This window comes from Perissodus microlepis, chromosome 14, assembly GCF_051167445.1.
Source record: "Perissodus microlepis isolate ML-2025 ecotype Zambia chromosome 14, ASM5116744v1, whole genome shotgun sequence".
NCBI classification, from domain to species: Eukaryota; Metazoa; Chordata; class Actinopteri; order Cichliformes; family Cichlidae; genus Perissodus; species Perissodus microlepis.
In genome coordinates, this window is record NC_140474.1 from 1,989,906 (window position 1) to 2,004,081 (window position 14,176).

Genomic DNA, 14,176 nt, shown 5'->3' on the forward strand with positions numbered 1-14,176 from the left:
GGCTTTGTGCACTCGTTTTACTTCTGTCACCCTGTTTTGATGCAGAATTCATTTGAAATCAGGCAAGAACTGGACTTATTTTTATAATGTGTTCTTGTGAATTGATTGTGTATCGCATATGTTTGATTTGACTTTCTGCAAGACAACAGTCGTCCGCTGGCCAAAAAAGTTTTCCAAATACCTCCACGTTTTCAAGCCTGGATTTAGAAAAGAATAGCAGAAAAAATCTGCACCTCCTGCTTCAGATGCAATTTGTGTTTCTGTGTTCAGAGGCAGCGGCGAGAGGGGAGACCTCGGCTCATCCAGCTGGAGAGCCTGACCAGGAGGAGTCGAACATTAACTCAGCTCTTCCAGGGCACCCTGCAGACTCGGCTGCTGGCATCGGCGAGGGATGACGTGAACGCCAAACTGCAGTCCATCACAGGTCAGCTGCAGGTATGCGAGTCAGACCTTCTGAGGAGGGTTTCACTTTTCTCTCTTCTTTATAATTGACTCTTTTCTCTCTCTTTCAGCTCCTTGTCTCAGAGTGGGAGGGATTTGAAGCACAAAGGGAGGAGCTTGTCGTTTGGTTGGCTGATATGGATGTCGCCTGAGTGAGGTTGACCAGCTGACAGGAAACACCAGTGAAAAACTGAAACAACTGCAGGTGTGGGCTTGTTTTGATATGACATCCTTGTTCACTTTTTCCCACCGAGGCTTCTAGACTTCTGATTGGCCAACATTTCCACACGGTTAGGAATATATCGCCACCTGTTGCTTTGGCATGTTCCTAGCAGCGTTTTCCTTCATTTCTGCGTTTACGTGTGGACGGGATTATTTTTTAAAACGAAAACGGAAAATCTCAGTGTTCAAAAATACCCGTGTACGTGTGGACGTAGCCTAAGTGATCTAGGTCAGCGGTCTCCAACCTTTTTTGCGCCACGGACCGGTTTATGCCCGACAATATTTTTCACGGACCAACCTTTAATGTGTCGCGGATAAATACAACAAAATAAAACTAGTACCGGTACCGAAAAAAAGAAGATTTATTCATAACGCACGTGAAAAGACCCAGGAAAACAGAGTTAACGATAAAAACGATAACAAAATAACGCTGAAAACCGATAAAAACCCTGAAAACTATACATTTCACACCTGAGCCTCAACTCTCGCGGCCCGGTACCAAACGACTCACGGACCGGTACCGGTCCGAGGCCCGGGGGTTGGGGACCGCTGATCTAGGTAGCTCTGTTTTCCAAGTTCAGTTAACGCTAGAAATGTGTTTTGGAGTTTGTACGTGCTTTGTCTCTAGGGGCCACGTATATATTTATATATAAACATATATAAATAAAACCATGTTTTGTTTTGTTTTTACATTAGTAATTCCTTTTGTACATAATTTTATATTGTTGTTAATAATAAATTAATTAAAGCAACAAAACAACCTGAAGAGCTGGTTGGGAGTAGTGATGTGCGATACCACTGATTTCCTTTCCGATCCGATACCAAGTAATATTCAGGGTGGTATCGACGATACCGATCCGATACCGATACTTTGTACAAAAACTTATTTTATTTATTGTATCTCAAATTATAGCATCATAATGATTACAGGACATCAGATTACTTATTATTATTATTTAATAATGCAGAGTTCATCATATAGAAATACAAAAAACTGAAGTTGTGCTATTTGAACACCTTGCCTGCCTGCAGCACTAAAGGACTCCGTGAGAGACGTCTGTCTCGCCCCAGCAGCACCTGTCCCTGTCCTCCTCTTCAGTTCGCCTCAACATACGCTCGTCATATTCTGTGATATGATTTACTCTGAGTTGTTTGACCATGTTAGTGATGTTGACACAACCATACATGCCAACCCTCCCGATTTTTCCGGGAGAACACCGAATTCTCCCGAATTTTTCCCAATTTTCCACCCGGACAACAAAATTGAAAAACCATATCACAGAATTTATAGCGCGGCCCAGCCAATTCCAGTTTCCAACAATGGCTACTACTACTGCAGCTGCTTAGTTTTAATATTACTCTTATTTCTCTTTCTGGGTCGCAAAAAAACTTTTAACATATTTTCAGGTGAGAATGTAGCTGTGTAAACTTCAAATATCTGAGCCGACCGACACATCGTTTTCAAACCCCCGCGGTCTTTCGCTGCTCGGGTTAAACATGATATATAAGTCACTTTGATAACTTAAAAATGTTATTGTTTGGCTTTTTCAGTGTTTTATTTGTTTGTGAGTAAATCGGTTTGGCTGAGATTAAAGTTATTAGATTAGATTGAATTAAATTTAACTTTATTAATCCCTCGGGTGGGTTCCTCCGGGGTTTTCACACAGCTGAATAAACGTCAAACAGAAAACCGATTAAACAGAAGTGTGAGACGGTCGAGAGTTTAGGTCAGTGCCCGCTTATATTTTAGATAGCAAGGAGCAGACGGCAGAGTTTCAGTCCACCGAGGGAGCTCGTGACGTACTACCCGGCTTTCTTTAGACCGCAAAGGCCGGGTCCTCAGGTGGAAGCAGCCTCTGAATTTGGACAACCCCCGCTGTTTCCGGGCCGGCCAATAATAACGGTGACATTTAACGTATTTTATCCGATAAATAAACCCTGTAAAATGTATTTATCACCCCCCCCAAACAGCCCTTTTGAATGTCTCCCTAGTACGGCCACAACACCTCAGTCTTGGAGCACTTTTTTGCCACATATATCGCAAACCACGTCTAAGCTCTTTGTGGAGTTAAAATACGTCCGCACATGACTCCAATTACACTCAGCCATTGTTGTGAGTGCGCACGCCAAGGGGCTGCGAGACATTTATACAGCCGTATTTCGCACATGACTATGAAAGGCGGAAGAGGAAGTAGTTCCTTTGAATGTAGACAATCCGAATGTTATAGTTTCTTTCCACTGTGTTCCTGTTAATGATAAACTACAAATTTACTCTAAATTACTAAAATATCGATATTTTAATGTGAGAATTGATTCTAGAACATAAATGATTGGTATCGGAGGAATCGATATTTCAGGATCGATCCACACATCACTAGTTGGGAGCCGAAAAATCCGGCTCCTTTTAGTGAGCCGAGCTTTAAAAAGAGCCGTAAATCCCATCACTAGCAGCATGGCCCTTTCTCAATTCTAAGTACGCAAGTACATACTCGCGTTCTCGGCGAGACCGGACTTGCCGAGAACGCGAGCGCGGCCTTGCAAATTGTACAATCCGGTCGTTAAGTCTGACGTCACTAGCCGTGTCTGGGCCTAAACTCCGCTGCAGGTCCATATATCAAACGATCACTATGGCATTACTGAGAGTTGAAAAACTGTCTAAAGTCTTTCATCTTTAATAAAATGATCAGCGTTCTGCTCTACCAGGTGTAACAATTGAGTTTAACATCCAGGCATCCATGAAAACGGAATTTATGACATTTAACGGAGTTAGAAGTTAGCAGGAAGTTAGCTCGCTAGCTTCTATCTAAATACAATATAGCATGTCCTGACTGCGGGGTTTTGGAAACAAATTCAAACGTACAGCTCTGTTATCACTTCCAACATAAATGAAGACAGAAAACTAAACAGCAGTGACGTTTGTAGGGTTACTGAAGTTTGGCTAGCTGGTATATAATGATGTGCTACGTGACCGCTAGCGACACAGCTATGTTAGCATAATATAAACAAGTTAACCTTTTTTCCACTCGATAAAAGTTAACGTGAGTGTTCTCGGTGGTCAGGAACAAATGTAATCGCAAGGCAGGATGCTGTAAAAGGACCAAACTTCAGCCAGGAGAACAACTGAGATAATCCATCCACAATACGAGGTTAGTCATTCATATACTGCTGCATGGGCTGGGCTGTAGTTACATCCTAAGGTTTTAAAAACTGAGCTTAAATAAATGATTAGCGGTAATAAAAGCCGAGGGAGGTCAGCAGTGATCACTGACTGTTTTAGGAGCTTTTTGAGATTAAATAGAAGAAAATACAAAACATTAAACATGTTAACAACACAAAAGCCATATTAAACACAGACTACTTTAGGCCCGGAAGTAGGATTCGTCACGTCATCACTTAACGACCGGATTGGATTACCAGCGTACTTGATGATGTCACACGTCTGGAGTTTTTACTGCCGTCCCCTCTTAATTTAACTGTGAGTAACATGTTATGAAGCTTAACTTTAATCACAGCCAAACCGATTTACTCAGGAACAAATAAAACACTGAAATAAACCAAACTTAACATTCAGAAGTTATCTAATTTACTTATATATCATGTTTAACCTCAGTAGCGAAATATCTATTAATAAAAATAGTGTACATGTATGCCTTAATAAAAACAAGCAAGTGAGATGTTAGAACGCTTTTATTTTAATTTTAGTGGACACTCAATACAATAGACAGCTGCTGGGGTTTGTTTAACCTGAGTAGCGAAAAGACCGCGGGGGGGTTGAAAACGATGAGCCAGGAGTCCGCTGTTCTCGCCGGCTTTAGTGATCCTTGACCTCGCTGTCTGCTATGGAGCTGGCGGGTCACAGACGTCTCCGAAAACATCTGAACACGTTTGGAAATATATGATATCTTAATAAATCGAGCAGATATTTGAAGTTTGCACAGCTACTTTCTCGCTTGAAAATAACTTAAAAGTGTATTTTGTGACCCAGAAATAGTAATATTTAAAAGTTTTTAGCCCCGCTCGTCCGCCATTGCCGCGTTTGAGTTTTGGACGAAATGCATTCTGGGATATTTAGCTGTACCAAGTCCACACAAGTCACCACCGATGCATGCTCGATAAAACGGGCGGAGCGAGAACACATCCGGGACTTTTTCGCGTTCTCGGCTTGATGCGTACTTTGAATTGGAACAGTACTTGGTCTCAGACTGATGACGTATCACGAGAACGCAAGTACGCACAACGTGGATTTTTTTTTGAAAAACTTCAAAAACAATTCATGTTTAATTTCATTTAAGTTTTTTTCTTTAAAAAAATGTTACAAAAACACACCTGCTGTCCTTTTTTCAGGTAGAGTGCTCTGATGTGGCAGATTGAATGAAGCAATTACTACTGTGAGTCACACTGTTAGTAATAGTTGTGACCATTTTTGTTCTTCCTTCCTGTTGTATTAGATTTAAACGTTGGTGTAAACAACTTTAACAACAGCTTCAAAAACATCTGTGTCACTGACACGTTGTTACAGGGACTTTATTTTCTTTTGAAACAGTGAACAATTAACGCTGATCATGTCTTGTTTACAGTTTAATTGGTGGGTCTGTGGGTGACATTTATTGTCACCTAGTTAATATTTGAAGAAACCCATAACTGCACTCTGTTTAAAAGCTGATTTCTATGTCATGTGAACTAGTCACATGAACTCCTGTTAACTTCATTTGTTGATGCTGAACTGCAGACGCGTACTTATATTGATACACTTTATTGGTATTCTTTCCACTATTGTCGAGCGGCTTTACATAATATTCTTTGTACTACTGTACATGTATGTGTGTCTTTACTTGTATAAAGTTGTGTGTGACCCTAGTTTGTCCTTGTGCTCATGTTGGTTGTGTCTTTTCTCCTTCTCGCCTTCTCTCAAGCTTACTTCTGCACCCTGATGCTCCTCAATCAGCTCTAATGGATCTTCTGGGTGAATGAGGCAAGTTGTGTAAAGCACTTTAAGTGTTTTTAGTAGAAGAGCACATGAAAGTTTACACAGCTGTGAGGTTGAGCTCTCCAACCACTTCCTAGAGAACATGACGGATACCATTAAAAAAGAATTTTCAGTGCCATGATTCGACTGTTACTGAGCCCCAAAAACAGAGCCAGATGGTGGGATTCGTGTTTTCAGTATTTGTTTTCAAAGTGCTGCTGGGAAGAGGGGGAGCTGGGTGGGCAGAAGCTATGAGCTATATCAGGTATCATATAAGATAGTACTCGTAGGTGAGAAGATGGAGAATGGCTGCTTGGATAACTGCTCTGCTTTGCCTTACTTGGCATGCACTGGGTGATGATGGCGAGGGTGGTTATCAGTGGGCTGGCCGGGTTTCAAACCAAGCGTGTGTGATTTTGGGGCTTTTTGGAGAGGCATGGCGCAGCTCATGAGTGTCCAACTCCAGGCCTCGAGGGCCGGTGTCCTGCAGGTTTGAGATGTGTCCCTGATCCAGCACAGCTGATTTAAATGGCTAAATGACCTCCTCAACATGTCTTGAAGTTCTCCAGAGGCCTGGTAATGAACTAATCATTTCATTCAGGTGTGTTGACCCAGGTTGAGATCTAAAACCTGCAGGACACCGGCCCTCGAGGCCTGGAGTTGGACACCCCTGGCGTAGCTGCAAGCAGAATGGCAAAAACCTGCTGATAACTGGAAATTCCTCGAGACGGGAGAGGTAAGATTTCCAGATGAGTTATATAGTAGCAGGTGTGTAGTTCTACAGAGAAGATGATATACAAAAGTTACTAAAGAGTAAACGCAGAGAAATGAAGACAAGAGACAGAGCCCATTTACTACCATGGCAGAAATACAAACTGCTGGAGATCTAGCACCACAGCTCCTAAATGCACAGCCTCTTGATTTCAAACTACCTGCAGATGTGAGTGGATGAGCTCAAGGAAGCAACTCCACACAGAGGTGGAGACCAGAACAAAGCTGCCTCAGACCGTCCGATCTGGCCCAGTCCCTGACTTTCACTCATTTAGAATTTATACATATCATGACTCAAAAGTCATGACAACTTACAGGAGGTGACACCATTAGTCAAGAAAAAGGAAAAGAAGCTTTGTTTTGAAATTAACAGAACTAAATAAAATGAGTGTAGAAGCTTGTTTCTGTTATCAATAAGTCCAAATTTGGGGTTATTAAATAAAAATTTCCAGTGAAATCTGCGAAATTGATGAAGTTAAAAAACAAGATGCAATATGCTTAATGGTCTATCTCAGGGGTCAGCAACCTTTAACACCCAAAGCGCCATTTGGACACGATTTCCACGCAAAAGAAAACACTGGGAGCCGCAAATACTTTCTGACATCTAAAATGAAGATAACAGTCTATATATTGTTTTTATACCTTTATGCTTTGTGTGAACAACTGAGGTGTGTTGCTTATGAAATCCATGAACTGCTATAGAGAAAATTACATTTTCTCTATATTTCTCTATCATGGCATAAATAAAATTTTTCTTTTATTTATGTAATTAACACATTTTGAACTCTTAAAGAAATATAACAAAAGGAAAGCTGAACTAAAATGATCCAGCAAACAAAACCTGTGGTGAGCCGCCACCCTTATATCGTCTTTGTGCTTTTGGAGCCTTGACCTGACTTTTAAAAAATAATTGGAAAAAAAGCTCTATGCTGCTAAAAATTGAAAAACAGATATTTGCAAAATTCTGCCTAAATATGTATTTTACCTGGTTAATGTGTGCGGCGGGGCGTGGTCTGCAGCGCCGCTGCAGGGGAGGCGGGCGCACCTGAGCGGCACCCGCAATCACGCCTCGCCGCCTTAACGTCTGTGCTCTCTATGCTGTTGTGGTGTTGTTGGTGTGTGTCGGGCTGTGAGCTGAAAAGCTACAGCCGGCTGTACAGCAACTGTGTGTGAAAAGTGGTCAATAAAGAGATGCTGAAAAGCGTGTTCATGGAAACATCGTCGAGTCTGCCGTGGTATGTTTACAATGGGACTTCTGCTCCTGAAGCTCTGCGCACAGCATCTGGAAATCGGGGCTGTACGAAGTCACTTTCATCTTTACGCAGGACTGTAAGCTGTCATCTGTCAGGCGCGAGCGGTGTTTGTTTTAACATAGTTCACGGTGGAGAACAGCTGCTGACATAATGTGGATCCGAAGATCCACAATTGGCCTACCTGGGGTTGAAAGTCTCGATAAATGCACGGCGTTTCAGCGGGTACGCCGGCTTCCGTGAGTGTGACGCTTATTTTGAGCGATCAAAAAATAATAGAATATAATTTTATGTTTGTATTTCAATATCACAATAATCTTCCAATTTAGAACTACAAGTTAACAAAGAACTAACATAAATAAAATACACTTCAGCCAATTACTTAAAAAAACCAAATTTATTTTCCCAAACCACGCGGAGCCGCACTAAAAGGACTAAAGAGCCGCATGCGGCTCCGCAGCCGCAGGTTGCCGACCCCTGGTCTATCTGGTGTCCCAACTACAATCACATGGTTAAACCTGAAGTTACCTCACTAAACCTCAAAGCCTGCATCACAGTGAAGGCTTCTCATATCACAGCACATGCAACATGGACTTTACTTTCTTTACTTTTGGGAGTTTAAATGTTCATTTTTCAAAATTTAAATCCTCTGGCCGTAGTGTTATCACGCTTGTTTAATATACTCTGACAATTAAGAATACCAAAAGACATGAAAAATATTTTCTTACAATTTTATTCTTGTTGTTTTAAAAATCTCTAAATTTCCAGTGGAGACAATTTAGAGAATTTTTATGTTTTACAAGAAATTTAATTCAGTCCAAATGAGTTCCAATTCACAATAACAGTGCTTAACAAAGTTAGTGGAACATCACCTAATGTAAGAATTTAAGAAATTTGGGGTGTTCTTATTTCTATGACAGGTGATGTAATAAATTTGTTAAGCACTGTATATGTAGAGTAAAAACCCTACAATATAAGAGAAGAAAAACCCCAACAATCAGATGATCCCCTCTGAGCAAGCACTTGGCAACAGTGGAGAGGAAAAACTCCCTTTTAACAGGAAGAAACCTCTGGCAGAGCCAGGCTCAGGGAGGGGCAAGCCCTCTGCCACGGCTGGTTGGGGGTGAGGTGAATCAGACTGCAAACATCTTAATCAGACATGTCTTACCTGGTAGGATGGACGTTCGCTGGAGAAAAAAATGGGTTAAATTGACAATTTCTTTCAAACACAATTATTTAAATATGTGTTGCAGTCTGATTCACTTTCACATTTTTCCTCTCTTTTCTTTTATAGATGGAGTTCATGGGAAGCTAGTTATGCCAGCTTTCCATGAACTCGGAACTTGTACAGACAGGAATACTCACGATTGCCCCAGTTGTCCAACACATGCAGCGTAATGGAGCGGATGACGTCTACTTTGTCGTCCTGAGAGACAAAACAAAAGCAAGATGGGTTAGTTGCATAATAGTTTTCTTGACTCTTGAAAGGATGGTAAATTTAGGAATACTGTGATTATTATGAGGGAGGATATACAGATAGCAAGGGGAGCTAACCTCTAAGTACTCTGGATAGAAAAGTCTATGTGCATGTGTCTAATGGCACAGTGTACTCACGGGTATCCTGAATGTTTGGAGTGGATCTCCATTTTCATCATAGACGAATGTTCCCAGGTGGACACCACTGTCGTCTAATGCTCTCTTTCCCTGAAAAGACAGAAATAAATACAGATAAAGTTGTTCTCTATATACACATATGTAAAATGCAACAGCTGAACAGTGGTGCAGTGGAAATCTGTGACTTACAAACACTGAAAACATCCTGGGAGCACTGGAGACCTTTCCAGATGGTGACACAGTCTTAGAAATGTGACCCAGTGTCACATGGCTGATGGCGATGCTGTGTGGCAGCTTAATTGTTAAATGTCCCTGGGAGCCCGCAAAACTCCAACACACTCCTGGGACCATGGGTGCTCCACCCTACAGAGAAAAAGAAACAAAAACAGAGTTCAGTTTGGACCGCTAGTGTTTGACTATTAAATCATGCAGATGTGTGAGATAGTATCTTGTTTTTTTGTGAAAGTAGATTATACCTGAATAACGACTCTTGGGCTTACACAGGGTGGTTTTGCGGGTATCAATGTAAGCCCCCACAGCTTCAATCCAGCCTGTTCTGAAAGGTAGGATGCTGAAGACTGTTCTTTAACAATCTTTGCTCCTGTAGATAAAAACACAGGGTGAGAAAGGAATCGCAAAACAACAACAAAGAAATTCTGATCCGATTTCATGTCTTACCCAGTTCCTCCAGAGCAAAGTTGGGCATCCTGTCCCCAACTGGAAGAAGGAAGTCAATTCTTTTTCGTAAGTCTATTAACTCCCTTTGCAGCTCTTGTAGCTGCCTTTCCACCTGTTCTTGTCCATTCAGTGAGTACTGCAATTGAGAAGAACCATTCATGTTATGATAGATAGATAGATAGATAGATAGATAGATAGATAGATAGATATAAAATAATAATAATAAACTGTCATTGTCTGATTAATTTTCAGGGAATATATTATGAGCTTCATATGTTTTTCATACCTCACTCATGAACGGGGTGGAAAAGTCCATTTTCAGCCCTCCAATACTGAAAATCAATCCTGGTGGATGAAGAGAAACAGAATAAGAAGAGAAGCTTAATCCAGAAGAAAAGCACATAGTACTAGAAAGACTGTAATTGTTTGTGGAAGGAGATCATTTACCAAAACACAAGGCCAGCATGAGGACCAAAAGTCCCAATGCCTTGATGGCTCTAAAGAGACCTCTGCTGCTGCCACTACTGTAGTCAACAAAACCATCGTTATTGTAGTCCACAGTGTCACAGTCAACAGTGTTGTATTCAACTGTGTCTCGGTCAGTATTGTCAGGGACTGGACGGGGACGTCGCCTTTTGAAAACTCTGCACAGAAAAAACAAAATCATGGAAGAAAAAATGTACATGGAAGAACAAATGGATTATGATTACAACACATGCATCTATGTCAGTGGATGACAACAAAGAACATGTAGACCAGCACTAACCTGTGTAAAGTCTCCTTGTAGGAGATTAAGGGCTCTCCTTGGCTGCCGTAATAGCCGTTAGACTGAAGTCTTTGGCTTCTTCTCAACATGGCTGTAAAATGAAAGGGAAACATGGGGTTAAGTGAGTCTCTGACACAAAGCTTATCAGACTTAACTATGATTTGAGCATGTTTCCATCAGAAGCAACTCTGTACAAATCAGTGCAAATTCTCTTATATATAAACTTCACGGTGCCAGCTTGTTCTTTTTAATGAACAGAATAATATTTGAATCACACCCATTTATGAAATCCGCTCTTAATAAAGAACTTTATTTTCCCAGTGTCTTCAAAAACATAGCCTCATATTGTTATGATTCATATCATAGCAACAGATCACAACATTTTCTTGCAAAAAAATCTCTTTCACATGTCAGTTTGTTTGTTCACAATGTAGTTTTTAAAATTCAGAAAAAGAGGAAATCACCACAGCGGTAAAGAAAAGCTCAAAGCAACTAAATGAATTTGGCCCAAAATCCTGTCAAAAGGTTTTAAGAATTAAAAACTCTTTGTTTTTATAGTTAATATACAAAAGGAAACAATTTTGATCAGACAAGCTGCGTCTAACAGGTAAGCAGTAAAATCACCTTTACAGTAGAATGCACTAAAAAGTGCTTTTCTGACATAATCAACTGGATATCATTTTTTAAATGTTCAGATTTGAAACATATTAAATGTAAGATGTGAAGCTAAAACATACTCTGTTTTTGTACTTGTTGATTTTTAGTCTAAAGAGCACTTACCTTCACTTAAAACGAAAGTTGAAGAAACTGAATCAGTAAGTGCGCTTTTCCGTAAATTTGGACGTTTAGCACTTCTCACTGAACTCATCTGAACCAGAAAACTTAGGTGCAGGAGAAAAATTTCAAACCGCAGCTTTTTCAGGGACGTTACAAACGGATACACGCACAAATCGAATATGACGCACGCGCGTTCCATAAGAGCAGCGCTTCGTGTGCGCACGCGCAAAGGTGTGAGTGTAGTTCTGTTTTTTTTTTAAATGAAATTTGCTCTTAATTAAATACCTTTCCTTCTCAGTGCCTTTATAAACACCGCATCATATTGTCAACATTCATATAGCACAACACAGGCGCTCACGAGCCCATGTGCAAAGGTGTGTTGCAGTGAATGAAGAAAACTTTTCCATATTCACTGTCACTAATTTGTTTGATTTTGCTGTGAGAAAATTGTGACGTATATGAGAATGAGGCAAGACCACGGTCATTTAAATACGGTATTAAAGTGTAATGAAACCGTTTCTCAGAGGGAAAGTGTGATTTTAGGACACTCGAGCCAAACATTAGCGGGCATCATTCTAGCTTATAATCAACAGCGGATCCAATGCGGATCCGGGTCGGATGAGCTGGGAAGCGACCGATCCGAATCGATCCAAAGGTTGCCGGTTCGAGCCCCGGCTCCGACAGTCTCGGTCGTTGTGTCTTTGGGCAAGACACTTCACCTACCACGTACTGGTGATGGCCAGAGGGGCCGATGGCGCGATATGGCAGCCTCGCCTCTGTCAGTCTGCCCCAGGGCAGCTGTGGCTACAACTGTAGCTGCCTCCACCAGTGTGTGAATGTGAGAGTGAATGAATAGTGGAATTGTAAAGTGCTTTGAGGGTCTTGAATAGCGCTATATAAATGCAATCCATTATTATTATTTAAACCAACTGTCAACTGGTATTTTGTAAATATAACAATAAACGCGAATTCACTGTGTGATTGTGTAACTTTATTAGCAGGGTCCTCCTGAAATGCACCAACAACATTGAGAGTAACATCCTCCTCTCTGCTTCTTGATGCTCTCCGGTCGCTATGGTAACGCGTAAATAGTTCTTTCAAAATAAGACGCACGGCTACAACACGGGAAAAGACCCAGGGAACCCGACTTAACGATTAAAAACCCTGAAAACCATACACTTCACACCCGAGCCTCAACTCTCGCGGCCCGGTACCAAACGGACCCGGGTGTTGGGGACCGCTGCCGTGCAGAAGACACGGCACTAGATTGATTGACAATGGTCTACAGCAATCAGAACGCACAAAACAATTTGCTGTTAAAAAAAAAATAAATCAGCGAAACAGCGAGTCCGTGAAAGGTGAACCGCGTTATAGCGAGGGACCACTGTACAATAATTTCCAGTAGCACTGCTGATATATGAAATGGTGAGTTTTGAGGTTGTCTTCAAACAAGTGCATTGTACTAGAAAAGGGTGTTTGGAGGATTAAAAATGTAAAAAGTAATGACTATTTTATATTTGTGAAAAAACTTTATGCAGAAAAAGTAGCAAAGAAACAAAAACATAACACACGGACAGTTTTGGCCACGAAAAAGCTGGAGGGATGGTGATTTTTTTTTTAATAAACCCAGATTGTTTAAAAAAACAATTAGAATCAAATTTATTCATCAGCAGCATCAATAGTAACAAAAATACAATTTAGTTTTCGCTGTTTTTTTTTTGTTTTTTTTGTTTTTTTTATTAGTAATATAAACATACAAACAAAATGCACCATATATTACAGATTCAGAGAATAGACATTTCTTACATATTAGCAACTTTCATACATAGTGAAAATAAAAAATAAAAAATAATATAAAGATGGGGTCACATAATTTGACAGATTATTAACTCACTAAATCAAAATCTTCCATAAAGGAAACAAAAAAAGCAGCCTTTTTCTTTTTAACTAAAGTCAAAGATTTAACCAACAGGTTTAAGTCGTTTTTCCAGTAAGCTAGTGTTGGTTTAGTTTTAAAAAAGCGACATTTATGTATAAAATGCTTGCACAAGATTAATAACACATTAACACCATAATTAGCTTTCTTTTCTTTCAAAAACACTCCAAACATTATCATATTTAAGGTAAATGGGGTCATTTGAATCCCACTGGAATAAAGCCAGGTATGAAAATCCAACCAAAATATTTGTATAAAATTGCACAAAAAGAATAGATGGTCCAAATCCTCCTCTTCTGTTTCACAAAATACACAATTACCCGTTTCTATTTTGAATCTATCACTAAGGAGTCTATTTGTCGGGTAAATTTTATTCAAGATTTTAAATTGGACTTCTTTCCCTTTAGGAGGGATAGGGAAGGTGATATAATCAGTTCTTATTTTTTCAATTTCTTCCCTTTGGAAATCTTTTAATATGTAATTACGTCTAAGTAAATTTGGAGAATAAAGACTCCTTAATGAAGATCTAAGAAACTTATTATTGCATTTAACATCACAAAATCGAATACCATCTATATATAATTGCCTTAACTTGGGGGAGATGTCAGAATATATTATATCATTTACAACTATGTTTTTAAGTGACAATGGAATGGATTTTATAACCCGATTAAATTTACTTTTAGAACATTGGATATTAAACTTTTGGCAAAAATCTTGATGTCCTAGAACATGTCCTTCCTCATCTACAAAAT

General features: G+C 40.1%; 1 protein-coding gene across 1 annotated transcript; it reads right to left on the reverse strand.

The window, feature by feature from the left end:
• Positions 1-1,594: 1,594 nt before the first annotated feature.
• On the reverse strand, positions 1,595-13,006 carry LOC146372838 (sperm-associated antigen 4 protein-like). The gene is made up of 9 exons (XM_084951265.1): positions 11,489-13,006; positions 10,709-10,799; positions 10,390-10,586; positions 10,229-10,287; positions 9,943-10,078; positions 9,741-9,865; positions 9,454-9,627; positions 9,265-9,354; positions 1,595-9,076 (listed from the first exon to the last, which is right to left on the reverse strand). The coding sequence occupies exons 1-9, from the start codon at positions 11,682-11,684 to the stop codon at positions 8,966-8,968; spliced, it is 1,179 nt and encodes a 392-aa protein (XP_084807391.1). The 5' UTR covers positions 11,685-13,006; the 3' UTR covers positions 1,595-8,965.
• Positions 13,007-14,176: the final 1,170 nt, after the last annotated feature.